The sequence below is a fragment of the Bubalus bubalis genome, chromosome 24 (genome assembly GCF_019923935.1).
Source record: "Bubalus bubalis isolate 160015118507 breed Murrah chromosome 24, NDDB_SH_1, whole genome shotgun sequence".
NCBI classification, from domain to species: domain Eukaryota; kingdom Metazoa; phylum Chordata; class Mammalia; order Artiodactyla; family Bovidae; genus Bubalus; species Bubalus bubalis.
In genome coordinates this window covers 14,994,891-15,010,466 of record NC_059180.1, presented here as the reverse complement: position 1 = coordinate 15,010,466, position 15,576 = coordinate 14,994,891, and the positions used below count along the sequence as shown (strand labels likewise).

Below are 15,576 nucleotides of genomic sequence, written 5' to 3'. Positions count from 1 at the left end.
CTGGTGTTAGGGTTTGATTATGGTTCCTTTATCCCTGTTGTTAGAGGTGAGTTGGGTCTCACCCAAGCTCTGGGAGTAAGTGGGATTATTAGCATTTAGTTGTCCTTTAAAAGGCTTCAGTGATTGGCCTCACCCTTCAGTAAAAGAAAATAGGGTCCTGAGGCTTCTCTGGTGGTCCAGTGGTTAAGGACTGTATTCCCGGTGCAAGGGGCTTGAGTTTGATCCCTGGTCAGGAACTAAGATCCACACATGACAACGAAGGTCCTGTGTGCTACAACTAAGACCCGATGTGGTCAAATAAAAGACCCAAGTGTCTTGTGGGTAGATTAGTTTGGAGGACTTTCAGGAGGATGGGTAGAGATGGGTGAAGAGAGAAATAGCAACCGAGTGAATGTTTTGGTGGTTGATTCCAGTGCCAGTTCATCCTTTGGTGGGAAAAAAAAAAAAAAAAAAGACCCTGAGGGGTTTGAACTTTGGATCCTCTGCTCTTTGCTGTATTTCCTTGTAAGCAGCACCTGGCTGGTGATAGTCATGTTATTCTGATGAGGATTGTAGGCTGGTCTTTTGAGTTCTAAAGAATATATTATTAACTGAGTTACTGAAAATGTCCTGCAGTCTGGAAGCACTAGGCATCTGACGTTTCTGAATTGGGACAGGCTAACTTAGGAAGAAGCCAGGGGGAGAATGTTATGGGTGGGTGGGGAGAAGTGTGCTGCAGGTCTGATTGCCACTGCCTGATTTCTTAATCTTTTTCACCTTTGCCCCCCATCAGATACTGGATTTCAGTAGCTCAGACAATATAGTGCAGAGGTTAGGTCATGAGGCAATCATCCACCAGGGTTTAATAAAAAAATTTTTTTTAACTGAATTTATCTGGCCGCACTATGAGATCATGCGGGATCTTAGTTCCCTGACCTGTATTGAACATGTGCCTCCTGCAGTGGAAGCATGGAGTCTTAACCACTGGACTGCCAGGGAATTCCCTACCAGGGGTTTTCTACCAGGTCTTACTCCCAGTACTAGTCTCAGGGGCTCAGCTCGGGTCCGTTGCAGCCGTTGCTCTCCAGCCTTTCCAGAACTCAGACTACCTTTCCTGCCTTTGGGCCCTCAAAACTGACTCTTCCATCTTTAACTTTTTGTGTTGTTAATAATTTTAGACAACAGGTTTCCACAAAAATCTGTTCACCTCCCCCATGTAGTGGTCTTCGTGCCGCTGGGTGTATAAGAACTGAGGAAGTAGTGTCAGGTGGCACTTGCCATCAAGTTTGACTTCTGGGCTTGTAAAAGTTGTCTGGTTCACAGTCCTTGTGGTGTTGGCTGTTAGAGCTTTAGGAGACCATTGAATCTAAAATTGCTATTTTTATATTGAAGCATAGCTAATTACGTGTGATAATTTTGGGTGCACAACAGAGCAACCCAGTCGTACATACACATGTATCCATTCTCCCGTAAACTCCCCTCTCATCCAGGCTGGGACGTGAACCGAGTTCCCTTTACTATACATAGGTTGGTCCTTATTGGTTAAAAAATTCTTAACAGTCTTGAGGCAGGAACAGAAGTGTCAGACGAGATATGGTCTGGGAACAGTGCTCTGGATGGATTGTGCTCTCAGCTTGTTGGGTTGTGGTTTTAACCTTAAATCGGGGTAATGGTGCTAGTGAGGAGGGCTCTTTTAACAGGAAGGATGATCGAGAGCCACCAACATGGAGATTGGAGACAAAAAAGGAGCTAGAACTATGGGGTCTGATTGGAGATTGCTTGTGTAGTGGGGGACCAAGCTCAGGCGATTCTGGATAGAGAATGCCAAGGAGAGAGAAGAAACCAGGGAAGAAGAAACAAGGGAACAAGGAGCCAGGCTTTTCAGGCAGCGTCCTGCAGGCGTGCCACGGTGGCAGCGTTGCACCCGCGCTGCTTCCCAGTAGCTGTTCGCGGCAGGATCCTTGGGGCTCTGCAGTGCAGCCCGCTCAGGGTTAAGAACTTGTCTTAGATTTAGCCCGATGGCCACTTTTAAAAAATTTTTGTTGAAGGATTATTAACATATTGTAATGGTTTTTGCCATACATCAGCCATGGGTATTTTGTTATGTTTCCCAGAATTAGAAGGGGAGTGGCCCCATCCTGTGTGCTCTTTGCCTGAATGAAAGTGAAAAGTGTTGGCCCTGTCAGACTCCTTGGCCCCATGGGGTGTAACCCACCAGGCTCCTCTGTCCATGGAATTCTCCAGGCAAGAATGCTGGAGTGGGTAGCTGTTCTGTGCTCCAGGGGATCTTCCCAACCCAGGAATTGAACGAGGGTCTCCTGCAATGCAGGTGGATTCTTTATCAGCTGAACTACCAGGGAAGCCCACTGGAGTGGGTAGCCATTCTCTTCTGTAGGGGATCTTCCCGACCCAGGTATCAAACCCAGGTCTCCCGCATTGCAGGCAGATTCTTTGCTGTCTGAGTCACCAGCAAGCCAAATCCCTGAAAAAAGTGGCAGTGTAGTTGCTCAGTAGTTTCTGACTCTGCAGCCCCACGGACTGTAGCCTGGTAGGCTCCTCTGTCCATTGGGATTCTCCAGGCAAGAACTGTGGAGTGGGTTGCTGTTCCCTTCTCCAGGGAATCGTCTGACCGAGGGATCAAACCCAGGCCTCCAGTGTTGCAGACAGATTCTTTACCATTGGAGCCACGAGGAGGGCTTGCTTCTGCAAACCTTGGCAGTCTGACCAAGGTGGCAAAGCAAAGTCCTCTCTGGGAATGTGTGTCTTAAGTTGGATATGCACCTGAACCACTTGGCTGTGGGTTCTAATTTAGCTTGTAGGTCCCCGTGGGGTTCAAGTTCTCTAGCAATGTTGATGGTGCTGTTTGAGCAGCACACTCTTAGAGCCAGACTCTGAAGTTCCACAGGGACTCGTCTGCTCACCACCCCCCACCCCCTCACTGCCCCCTCCGTGAAGGGGAACTTGATTTTGTATAAAACTTTTTCTGTAGACAGTTTGAGCCAGGAGCTAAGAAAAAGGTCACTCAGGGAAGGCTGGGCCCTGCATATGGGTTTTTCTGGTTTTTCTAGTGTTTTTCTAGCACAGGCCCAGCTAACAGACGATTTGTTCAATTTGCTCTTATTTCAGTCTTGTGATGCTTAGAGGTTTGGGCAGAACATGTCCATTGTTTCCGGTGCTTTTCGGAGCCATTGAACTACGAACAAAAGTATCCTGGAGATCACTGTTGGCACTAATGGGCAGTTGCTGCTAGGTGATGAGTTATGTCCGGTTATCCTTACTTTATAGCTGGAGATGCTGAGGTACAAACTGACCTTATGTTTCATAACTGGTCAGTGAGGTCGACCAGAGATTTGAATATTGTTTGGCTGTAGAAGTTGTGTCCTTAACTAGTATGCTGTGGCTGGTAGAACTGAGCCTCGCCCTACTCTCCCTCCCTCCCCACCCCAATAAAAAGGAAAGAGAAAGCCCCCAAGAAGTCTTTGAACTTAGGGGAGCTGTTTCTTAGACCCTTGTCTTGCCTCAGGCCTGCACTGGATTTTGTAGCTGCTCTGTTTGAGCATCTGCTGTGCAGGGAAGTGTTAGTTATGGCTCCATCTCCAAAACATTAAGTTTCTATGAAGTCTTTAAAAGAAAAAATTACCTATTAGACACTAGACATACACAGTACCTGCTATTTCTTATTTTTTAAATTCAAAGCATGACACAGGTTGAAAAGATGTCTTTTGGGGGGAGTTTAATGGGGGAGTGCAGTGTAGAGCTGACGGTGTGGTTCGCTCTACCACAGGGACAGTGGGTGGGAGTGCTGCTGGAGCCCAGAGGAAGGCCACCTGTGGGCATGCGAGGGCCGGGGCGGGGTTTCAAGGTGTCCAGGTCTAAGGGCCCAGGCTGTGCTAGGTAGGGTATGGGGTGTGAGGAAGCAGTGTTGGGATCCGGGGCTATGTGACGAGAAAGGCAGGAGAGGTTGGATGGGGCCACTCAGGGTCAGGCTGGAAGGTGGGCTCAGGTGTCCTAGTGTTAGGAGGGAGTCCATATCCATCATCAGTTTTGATCACTCAGGCCCTTGATGGTGTTTGACCAGAAGCAGGGCGGTCAGAGGTAAGACATGAAGGAATAAACCAGATGGGGGCAGTGAAGTTGAAAAGGAAGGTGTTTGGATGTGAGCTGGAAGAATGACTCCATCTGGGCCTTAAGGAACATGCTAGGGTTTCTTGTTTTCTGGTTAGGCTGCGGCTGTTGTCATATGTCAGGGTACAAGCATAGTAAAAGGAAGACAACTTCTGGTTTGGAGAGTGGTAAGGTCGTTGTAGAACATAAGTGAACAGATGTCTCAGGTTGAATAAGCCTTGGTTTATTTAAGACTTGGCAGAAAAGGGCTGAGATGGAATGGGGAGCACCTGCATTCATTTTCTTGGGTGGCTAGCGACAAGAGGAGTCCACAGTGTCCTGAGTGTTGGGACTGAGGGGGACACTGGGGGAAGCTCAGCTTTCCTCTTGGAGTCCTAAATACCATTAGAAGCAATCTCACGTGACTGCGTAGCCTTGACAGTGGCCATTAGCTTAGCTTCTTGGTAGCTTCCTCCTACAGCAAACCACTTGTTTTCTCCCATTGCTCTAGTGATTCAGTAATCAGAGTAGGGAAACATTTTACAGACTGTGTGTGTGTGGTGGGGGGGTGGGGTGGGCGTGGAGAATAAACACTGCATTTGCTGGTTCTTGTGTCTAGGGAAGGTATTCCAAGTGAAGCCTTCATATGGCTTTGTTCATTCTGCATTGGTGTGTCATTGTGAATGGCACACCCTGGACTGTCATACCTGGATCCCCAAGTCTGATGATCTGACTCCTGTGTATGGAGTATCTGACCTCCTTGGTGTCTGCCTGTTGCTTTGCATCCACTCCTCCAAGCCAGAAAGAATTGGGGTGCAAAGCATACCCAGGATGTGGTCTTAGGATGCTGGTTCCGTAACAGCCTCTGGAAAGACTCCTTAAGGTGCTGTTTTCTAGAAATAAATACTATTTTCTTTTGTTGACACAATTCCATCAAGAGAAGAAACAGCTGCTGAAAGTCATTTCCTGAAGTTTTGCTTTTGTGTTTGGCATGTTTTCTGGGCAAAGTGTAACCTATAATCCCTTTTTCAGGGAGTGGGAGAGAGCAGCCAAGCCCACTGGTGTCAGTGGCTGAAGGAACCCTAGGAATACTTGCTTTGTGTTCTCCTGTTGGTGGCTCAGACAGTGAAGTGTCTGCTTACAATGCGGGAGACCCGGGTTCAATTCCTGGGTCGGGAAGGTCTCCTGGAGAAGGGAATAGCAACCCACTCCAGTATTCTTATGTTTTTAGGCTTCCCTGGTGGCTCAGATTAAAGTGTCTGCCTCCAATGCGAGAGACCCGGGTTCAATCCCTGGGTCGGGAAGATCCCCTGGAGAAGGAAATGACAACCCACTCCAGTATTCTTGCCTGGAGAATCCCATGGACGGAGGAACCTGGTGGGCTGCAGTCCACGGGTCACAAAGAGACAGACATGACTGAGCGACTTCACTTTCACTTTTCACTTTCATCATTTCTCCTGAAAATGGCTCTAATTTTGCAGTTTTTTCCCTATGAAAAACGAAAGGGAAACTTTGTAGACTAGTCTGTTTCTAAATGCATCTGTCAGATCTTGTTCAGTCCCTAGTCGTGTCTGACTCTTGGTGACCCCATGGACTGCGGCATGCCAGGCTTCCTTGTCAAATCCGGCCCCCACAATTCCAGGCCCTTTGATCGTATTCCTATTTTAATTTTTAGACCTTGGCCACAAGGTTAACTCATGGTTCACAGATCTCAAGGGCAGACCCTGTAGGGTGGCATCGAAGGAGCCACCAAATGGTGAATGAGGGACTATTCCGTGTGACTTGAGGCAGGAAGGGTGAAGTGTTTGGGGAGCCTGCTGCCCTGCACGTGGATATGTAGCTCAGGTCCACATGTGCTTCCAGGCTGCAAGTAGGAAAACACACCAAGTACAAGTGGGATTTTCATGTATTGTGTATGAGAAAATCAGAGATTCCAAATAAGTTGGCTGGAACAGCCAGGGTTGGTATGTGGGAGCCATTGCTGGAGAAGGCGCCTCAGCTCTGCTCCAGGTCGTCCACCAGGTAGGGCTGGGTGTCCCTCAGCGCCTGGAGGAGCAGATCCTTGCAGGTCATGTTCCAGGCTGGAGCAAAGCTGAAGAGCTTCCTCATCTTGTCTGAACTAGTGCGTTCCGCCCGCACTGCCTGGTACTGCTCCTCTGTCAGGACCTTCCCATACAGGGCATCCAGCACCCCATCCACGACTGTGACCCGTGCGATGAGGGCCGCCCGATGCTGGTCCACAAAGTGCAGTCCTGGGGCGAGAGGGAGGAGGGGGGCGGAGCTGGCACCCAGGGTGGGCACTGGAGCCTGTCTGTCCCTCTTGAACACTTTTCCTTCAAGTTGCCCTGAATGCAAACCCAAGGGGCAGGGCTCAACAGGACCTACAGAGAGTGGGATGCGCTTAACCTTACCTCTTTTTCAGCCAGACTTGGCCCCAGGAGTGTGAGTAGGTGAGTGGGACGAGTTGGCCTAACTTTGCACGCCCTGAATGCTCTTGGCCTTGACAACAGATTTAGGCTGTGCAGGGGTGTGGTGGGGCGGGGCTGGTGAGGTGCCCAGGTAGGTGAGGTCAGAGATTGAAGGCCTTACCTGGCTTGGCTGTCTTCTGGAGAGGGGCCCTGACCTCGGCTAGCACGTTTCTAGGGCCTGTAAGGAAAATGTTCAATGGTGTCTCAATTCTTTCTGAAGTCTCGGTCAGGAAGCCAAGGTCAGTACCCAGTGCAGGAAGCCTCCCCAGCAGGAGAAGCCTTTATGAAGGGGTAGGAGGAACAGGAAGTGAAAGTGCCCCGAGAGGCAAACAGGGCTGGGAGGAGGGTGCAGATGAAGGGAGACTGGCCTGGACCCCGGAGGAGTGTGGCGGGGGTGTGCTCACCCTTGCTCATGGTCTCCTGCAGCTGCTCCGCCACTTCCTGCATGCCCATGTCGCGAAGCACAAGCGCCGTGAGCTCGGCACCGTACGCCTCCAGATAGTAGCTGACGAGCTTGTCGGTGAGGTCCACGGCGTCCAGTGGCAGCAGGGTCCCCCGGGGGATGCGTCCATAGCCTTCCCGCAGCGGCACTGAAAGCAGCTTCATCTTGAACTTTTTGAACTCGTCCGCTGTCAGGTTCTCTAGCGCATCCAGGATGGCATCGCGTGTGCACCCCATGTCTCCGGGGTCCTTCCGCTCCACTTCCGCTCACTCCGGGTGTCTGCCCTTTGGAAAGCCTTCTCTGGGGCGGGACCAGAAACTCCCCGCCTTCTCTGCCCCAGAACGTTGCCCTCGGGTGTAAGACTTCCTACTATCCCGCACCTTCCCATCCTCTCCTGGCCATCGGGGGGCGCCCAGATCTCATCCTTTGGCTGATCTCTGAGTGGGGCGCCCAGATTGCATCCTTTGGCTGATCTCTGAGGAGTGACCCAGGAGACCAGTGGAAAAGGGCTCATGGGTGGTGCCTGCTTCTCTAGGCTTGGACTAGCTAGCCAAATCAGGAACCTGGTTTACTGGAGAATCAGGGCTTTGACTTATGGAATTTTAGAGCCCTGAAATCTCCATGTTTCCCTAAATCTTAGCATCCCCTCTCACATGTCATAGAATCAGAACCCTAACAGCCAGAACCAGGTAGCTTCCCAAATTCCACAAACTGGGGAGAAATGAGGTGTCAAAAAGAGGGTAGAGATAACTATGTGTGTTTTCTCTCTTTGAGCCTCAGTTTCCTGATCTACAAAATGGGGATGATAACACGCCTTTGTCCACTTTGTAAATATTCCAACATAACATGGATTACCTGATGGTGCCTGAAAAAAGTGTGTTAGTTGCTCATTTGTGTCTGACATTTTGTGACCCCATGGACTGTAGTCCACCTGGTAGCCATTCACTTCTCCAGGGGATCTTCCTGACCCAGGGAGTGAATTCAGGTCTCCTGCATTGCAGGGATATTCTTTACCATCTGAGCCACCAGGGAAACCTGATGGTGCCCGAAACCTTGCCAAATACTTCCTGGGAGAGCCAGGATTTGGTCCCCCAGGAACTGAATTTCTTGGAAATTGATGACAAGAGACACTTGTAATGGTTGACAAAATTCTTTGCTGAGGGGAAAGTCATGGGTAGAGAGTCATTCTGGGCTCAAGGGGCTTGACCCAGAAGAGTACATGCAAGGTGGCGCGGGTTGGTGTTGGAGGCCAAGCCGAGGCTGGAACCCTTCACTTGCCTTTCACGTGGCTGGGAGGGCCCTGCTGCTCTGCCCCTGTGGACCACACCAGCCTTATCTTGCACCACATCCTGCCCCCATTCTGTCTCTGAGTTCCAGCTACATTGTTCTTTCAGTTCCGCAAATGTGCCAGGGTCCTTTGCTTCTCCAAGCCTTGGCACATGCTATTCCCTTCACTTGGAACTCTCTTCCCTCACACTTTGTCTAACAAACTCTCAAGATTTTAGGTCTTAAGGTAAATGTTACTTTCTCTGGAGACCAAGTTCAGACTCTCTCCAATTCAAAACACCTGCTACTTATTTGTAGCTCTCATAACAATTGTGACTATAAATTTCAAGTAGCTCTGTGTATTTGTTTAGCAGTAGTCTTCCCTGATAGGCTGTAAATATGCTTGTCCAGTTTATTGTTATAATCTGAAGCATCCAGAACAGTGCTGGGCCTATAGGAGCTCAATAAATCTTTTGTGGGATCAATAATGAGTGAATAGGCCTCATGGCTCAAGGGAGATACCAGTAACTAAAGGTGGACCTTCCACATAGTGAAAGTGAAAGTCGCTCAGTCGTGTCCGACTCTTTGTGACCCCCATGGACTATACAGTCCATGGAATTCTCCAGGCCAGAATACTGGAGTGAGGAGCTGTTCCCTTCTCCAGGGGATCTTCCCAACCCAGGGATCGAACCCAGGTCTTCTGCATTGCAGGCGGATTCTTTACTAGCTGAGCCACAAGGGAAGCCCTACCTTCCACATAAACTCTTCAGAAAGAGGCAGTTTTGGGAATTCCCTGCCAGTCCAGTGGTTAGGACTCGATGCTTTCACTGCTGTGGGCTTGAAGCCATACAGTCTTCAATTTTAATCCTGGCTCTTTCCTAGGTGGGTACAGGGATCCTACATTTCCCCCTGTCAGCTGGGTTGTAACGATTGCCATTCCTTCTAGTGCTGTGATCTTGACATTATTAGACATTTATTCGCTTAGTGGGTACCCATCTCCCCACCAAAATGTGAGTTCTAGGAGGGCAGGGACCTTGCCTGGTTCACTGATGAATCTCCAGCATCAAGAGAGTGCCTGGGAGGACTTCCTGGTGGTCCCGTGCTGAATCCACTTGCCAGTTCAGGGGACACAGTTCCATCCCTGGTCTGGGAAGATTCCACATGCTGCAGGGCAGCTAGCCCATGTGCTCTTGAGCCCATGCTCTGCAACAAGAGAAGCCACCGCAAGGAGAAGCCTATGCACAGCAAGTAGAGACTAGCCTCTGCTTGCCACAACTAGAGAAAGCCCACAAGCAGCAACAAACACCCAGCACAGCCAAATACAAGTTAAAAATAAAATAGAGTTCGATTTAAAAAAAGAGTGCCTGAGAGAGCAGATGCTCAGTGAAGATTTGCTGAATGAAGAAATGACTGAGGCTGTATTTATGTGCAACACGTATTCAAGAGCTTCCGGCAGAGTAGCAGGGCCTGCTCCCCATCCATGTGCATGCTGCCCTCCATGGGCTGGGCTGGGAAGTACTGTGTACCAATATCCTCAACATGGGTGGCACTTATGGTCCAGCAGCCAGTGTTCCCTGAGCCTCTTCATTGATTTTTGTGCACTGTGGCCAGAAGGCTACATCTTCCTAGTCCACATATTGATCCTGTCCCTCCTCTGCTTCTAAACCTCCTATGATCTCAGTGCCCCCAGAATCAAGTCCAAGCTCTTTGGCAGGGCCTTTACGGCTCTTGCTAACTGCCTCAGCAGCACCGGTGGCCTCTGGACTTCTGCAAGTGTGGAAGTTGCTCTCTGCTTGGCCTCTTTCCCCTCCTGGTCTGCTTGATGTGTTCCTGCTCTCCTCCAAGATGCATCAGGAGTCACTTTGTCTAAGAAATAATAAAAAAAATGAGCCCTGTATATAGTCTGTGATTCTTCACATGCAGTATTTCTCAGCCTCCCAACAGTCCCTTTGGGATAGGGAACAGTGGCCTATTGTAAGTGAGAAGAGGCTCAGAGAGGTTGAAGGACTTGCCCAAGGTCATATAACTGAGGGATCATGCAGGTTGGCTGGCTGGCTTCTGGGCCTGGCCTCTGTCTGCTCTTCCCAGTTGGCTTTTCTGTCCTCTCTGTGCAAAATGAATTATTCCTTGGCCACACTGGCTGGATACCCCTCTGATCCCTTTCTCACTGTCATACAGTTTGTCTGGTCACTCTGCTTTCCTCACCAGACTGAGGGCTCCTTGAAGACCCTTTCAGGTCCACAGCACCCAGCACAAGACTGAACAGATTCTGCCTCAGTGAGACTTCATGAAATGACAAATGAATCCGAGAGTCTAGAATCATAGAAACCTGTTCCTCATTCAAGGGGTCGAAAGAGTCAGACATGACTGAGCACACATGCATGCACACACACACACACATGAAACTGAATCACTTTGTTGGACACCTGAAACATTGTAAATCAACTATACTTCAATAAAAAATTTAAAAATTAAGAAAAAATATTAAAGATCTACTATGTACTCAGCCTCATGGTAGGTGCTGTAGGAGACTAAGAACAGTAACAGTAGCTTCCATTTTTCAAATTTACTATATTCCAGGCATGTGCTAAGCACTTAACATGCATAATCTCACTTAATTCTCCCAACAGCCCCATGAGGTATGTGTGTCTGTCCCCCTTTACAGAGGAGGAAACTGAAGTTTTCAGAAAGCCCTCTGAAAGCCTGCCCTGTTGAAACATGAGGAAATACAGATGGAGCCACCTGACTCCTGGGCTCAAATTCCAAACTACATCCTAAAAGTATCACTTTTGTTTTCAAAAATTGACAAATTGTAATGCAACCTAAATGTACACCAACAGAGGAATGGATAAAGAAGATGTGGTACATATATACAACGGAATATTACTCAGCAATAAAAAGGAACAAAATTGCGCCATTTGCAGAGATGTGGATGGACCAAGAGATTGTCACACAGAATGGAGTAAGTCAGAAGGGGAAAAACAAATATCATATTTAACGCATATATATGGAATCTAGAAAAATGGTATAGATAAACTTATTTGCAAAGCAGAAACAGAGACCCAAGCATAAAGAACAAAAGTATGGATACTAAAGTGGAAGGGATGGTGGGGTGGATTGGGAGATTGGGACTGACATATATACACTACTATGTATAAAACAGATAACTAATGAGAACCTACTGTATAGCAGAGAGAGCTCTACTCAGTGTTCTACGGTGACCTAAAGGCAAGAAAATCCAAAAACCCAAGAGGATATTTGTATACATATGGCTGATTCACTTTGCTGCACAGCAGAAGCTAACACAATATTGTAAAGCAACTATACTCCAATAAAAAAGGAAAAAAATTGTATGTTTATGACCAAAAAAATGATAGATTGCTTAGAGAGATAATGCATCTGGGAACATAAGCCTCCTCCAGACTGTCCGGACATGCCCTTAGGAGGGCAGATGTTGCAATACTAGAAAGGATAATGTTAATATTCTCCTCTTGGCAGAATGCTCGAGAAACTTAGAGAGCACATTCAGAAGACCGTGGAATAGTGGGAAAAGCAAGTGATGAGGGGTATCAGACCCACTCATATTGGGTTCCCAAACCCTCTGCCTCTTCGCTGCATGACTCAGTGTGGTCACAGCACTTCTCTGGAGTCTGCACTCACCAGGCCACAGGTATTGGTGCTCTGAGAACAGTGGCTTCTCCAGGGAACCCCCAGGAGGTAGACCCAGAGCCGGCCGGCTCATTCTTGGAGATTGGAGGGTGGCTTTCCCTTGTGGAGGTGGGGGATAGGAGCCCTGGGCAACTCTCTGGGAAGCCATGGGAATCCCTGCTCCCTTGACCCTCCTTTTCTGGGGGAAGTACTCAGAGTTCTGAGTTTTGACTCCTGGCAGGAAAGAACCACCAGGTCTCACCTCAGGCCAAGCTTCTTGCCCCCTGCACTAAACCAGACCAGCTGGGGTTGTTAAGATGTTTCCTGGGTGTGACCTGACCCCTTTGCCCTCAACAGAAGTAATTCTTTGATTGCTAGAGCCAGATTGCACCCCTGGGGCCAGATTGCCAAGACATGGGGCAAGGCATTTAATCTTTTTGTGCCTCATGGCTTCAGTTAAGATAGGAGCAATGATGGGATTGTTATGAGGTTATAAATGGATTAAGAATTGTGTAGTGCTTGGAACAGGGCTAGTACAGACTCTGTGCTTTTGTCATTGTTACAGTTTCTTAGCCTCAGTTTCCCAATTGGTGAAGTGGGGATGGTGTTATTGACCCTACTGGAGTATAAGGAAGATGCATTGGAAAAATTAATAGTAGTAATTGTAATAATATCAATGTCAACATTTATTGAACATTTTCTATGGGCCTGACATTGTTCAAAAAGTTTTCTATGAATTGGCCTGTTGAATCTTCATAACAATCCAATAGTCTTGATAATAATCCTGATGTGATCTCTATTTTACAGATGAGAAAATCAGGTTGAATGACTTGCCCAAGGCCACACAATGAGGAAACAGCAGAGTCAAGATTTGAATGTTGTAGTGTCAGCTGTCAGGGGGCTTCCCAGGTGGCTCAGTGGTAAAGAATCTGCCTGCCAATCCAGGAGATGCAAAAGATGCGGGTTCAATCCCTGGGTCGAGCAGATCCCCTGGAGGAGGAAATGGCGACCTATTCCAGTATTCTTGCCTGGGAAATCCCATGGACAGAGGAGCCTGACGGGCTACAACCTATGGGGTCCCAAAGAGTTGGACATGACTGAACACACACACACACTCACACACACACTGGCAGTCATAGCTTCCTTAATCCCTTGTGCCAGAACACTCTGCTTAGTGTTCACTCAGTTTATTACCTATCTAGTTTACCATTTATCTAGATAATAATTTCATCCTCATAACAAACTTCCAGGAATGAGGTTATTATCCTGCTGCTGCTGCTGCTAAGTCACTTCAGTCGTGTCCAACTCTGAGGGACCCCATAGATGGCAGCCCACCAGGCTCCCCCATCCCTGGGATTCTCCAGGCAAGAACACTGGAGTGAGTTGCCATTTCCTTCTCCAATGCATGAAAGTGAAAAGTGAAAGTGAAGTTGCTCAGTCATGTCCAACCCTCAGCGACCCCATGGACTGCAGCCTACCAGGCTCCTCCATCCATGGGATTTTCCAGGCAGGAGTATTGGAGTGGGGGTTATTATCCTGTTTCTGCTGCTGCTGCTGCTTCGCTTCAGTCGTGTCCGACTCTGTGGGACCCCATAGACGGCAGCCCACCAGGCTCCCCTGTCCCTGGGATTCTCCAGGCAAGAACACTGGAGTGGGTTGCCATTTCCTTCTCCAATGCCTGAAAGTGAAAAGTGAAAGTGAAGTCCCTCAGTCGTGTCTGACTCTTAGCGACCCCATTATCCTTATATTGTAGCTGAAAGATGCTGCAGGTGGGCTCTCATCTCCAACGCGCTTCCTGTTTGGAGAAGTGGAACTTCCCTGGATTTCTCAGGGTTCTGGGAAAAAGCCCTACCTCCCCACCTCCCTATGGTTATCCACATAATCAGGAGAATTAAATCCGTAGTCATTTATATAGTTAATTTAGTTCAGTTCAGTTCATTTGCTCAGTCGTGTCTGACTCTTTGCAACCCCAGGGACTACAGCATGCCAGGCTTCCCTGCCCATCACCAACTCCCAGGGCTTGCTCAAACTCATGTCCATCAAGTCAGTGAGGCTATCCAACCATCTTATCCTCTGTCATCCCTGTCTCCTCCTGCCTTCAATCTTTTCCAGCATCAAGGGCTTTTCCAATGAGTCAGTTCTTCGCATCAGGTGGCCAAAGTATTGGAGTTTCGGCTTCAGCATTTGTCTTTCCAATGAATATTCAGGACTGATTTCCTTTAGGATGGACTGGTTGGATCTCCTTGCAGTCCAAGGGACTCTCAAGAGTCTTTTCCAACACCACAGTTCAAAACCATCAGTTCTTTGGTGCTCAGCTTTCTTTATGGTCCAGCTCTCACATCCATACATAACTACTCGACTTTTGTTGGCAGAGTAATGTCTCTGCTTTTTAATATGCTGTCTAGGTTGGTCATAGCTTTTCTTCCAAGAAGCAAGTGTCTTTTAATTTCATGGCTGCAATCACCATCTGTAGTGATTTTAAGAGCCCAAGAAAATAAAATCTGTCACAGTTTCCATTGTTTCCCCATCTATTTGCCATGAAGTGACGGGACCAGATGCCATGATTTTAGTTTTTTGAATGTTGAGTTTTAAGCCAACTTTTTCACTCTCTTCTTTCATTCATCAAGAGGCTCTTTAGTTCCTCTTCACTTTCTGCCATAAGGATGGTGCTATATAATACAACTTTTAATATAGTTAATTGCTCTGATCCAAAAGAATCATAAAACCTCACTTATCTCTTCCTGAGACGCCCAAATGATTACAGCCTGAACAAAGTTCCCAGATTAAGTCCCCAAGGTACCAGGAAGCCTGGAGCAGCTTCCTAAGCTGGCCAGCATGCAACATGCAAGAATTTAACATGCAAGTGTTTAGGGAATGAGGGACTTCCCTGGTGGTCCAGTGGTTAAGAATTTGCCTCAGAATGCAGGGGGCATGGGTTTGATTCCTAGTCAGGGAGTTAAAATCCCATATGTGTGTGTATTCAGTCACTCAGTTGTGTCCAACTCTTAGTGACCCCATGGACTGTATCCGCCCCTGCCCTGCCTGCCCCCCACCATCAGGCTCCTCTGTCCATGGGATTTTCCTGGCACTATAATAAAGTGGGTTGCCATTTCCTCCTCCAGGAGAAAGATCTCACATGCTGCAGAGCAACTAAGTCCAAGCACCACATCTAGAGTGTGCCATAATGAAAGATTCCAAATGATGCAATGAAGATTCTGGCATGCAGCAGCCAAGACCCGATGCAGCCAAATTAATTAACTAAAAATAAAGATGGAATGAGCTGCAGAACTCAGAGGCGAGCCACAAAAGAAAAGTTGTGCTAGGAGCTCTCTGGCTTCTGGGGAGATTTATTTACTTGCCAAAAAGTTGGAGTGTGATGACCTTGAAGAAGGGGAGGGGGGGACAGCTGCCTCCTCCTTTATAATCAGGGGAAATAATTCCACCTTGTTTCTCACCTGTGGTGGGGGTGTCTGGTTACTCTCATGGGACAATTGATCTGACTCTTAATGGAAACTCAGACTAAGAGAAACAGAGTGGTCGAGGGGGAAATAAATCCAGGAAAATGCTGAGAGGTCAGAAGAGAAGGACAGAGGGAGTCCTTGTGATTTTTCATTCATTGAGTGTTTACTGAGCAACTGCTGTGTGCCCCAGACTTTGTTGGAAGTTAGA

General features: G+C 48.0%; 1 protein-coding gene across 1 annotated transcript; it reads right to left on the bottom strand.

Annotated features, from left to right (window-relative positions):
• Positions 1-5,971: 5,971 nt before the first annotated feature.
• Positions 5,972-7,300, bottom strand: LOC102397143 (apoptosis-associated speck-like protein containing a CARD). The gene is made up of 3 exons (XM_006070385.4): positions 6,956-7,300; positions 6,673-6,729; positions 5,972-6,335 (listed from the first exon to the last, which is right to left on the bottom strand). The coding sequence occupies exons 1-3, from the start codon at positions 7,227-7,229 to the stop codon at positions 6,079-6,081; spliced, it is 588 nt and encodes a 195-aa protein (XP_006070447.1). The 5' UTR covers positions 7,230-7,300; the 3' UTR covers positions 5,972-6,078.
• Positions 7,301-15,576: the final 8,276 nt, after the last annotated feature.

Coding starts and splice junctions, on each gene's coding strand:
- LOC102397143 (XM_006070385.4), bottom strand. CDS start 7,229: ATGGGGTGCACACGCGATGCCATCCTGGATGCGCTAGAGAACCTGACA. Junction 6,730..6,955: donor GCAGGAGACCATGAGCAAGG/GTGAGCACACCC, acceptor TTTTCCTTACAG/GCCCTAGAAACGTGCTAGCC. Junction 6,336..6,672: donor CCAGAAGACAGCCAAGCCAG/GTAAGGCCTTCA, acceptor CTCTCGCCCCAG/GACTGCACTTTGTGGACCAG.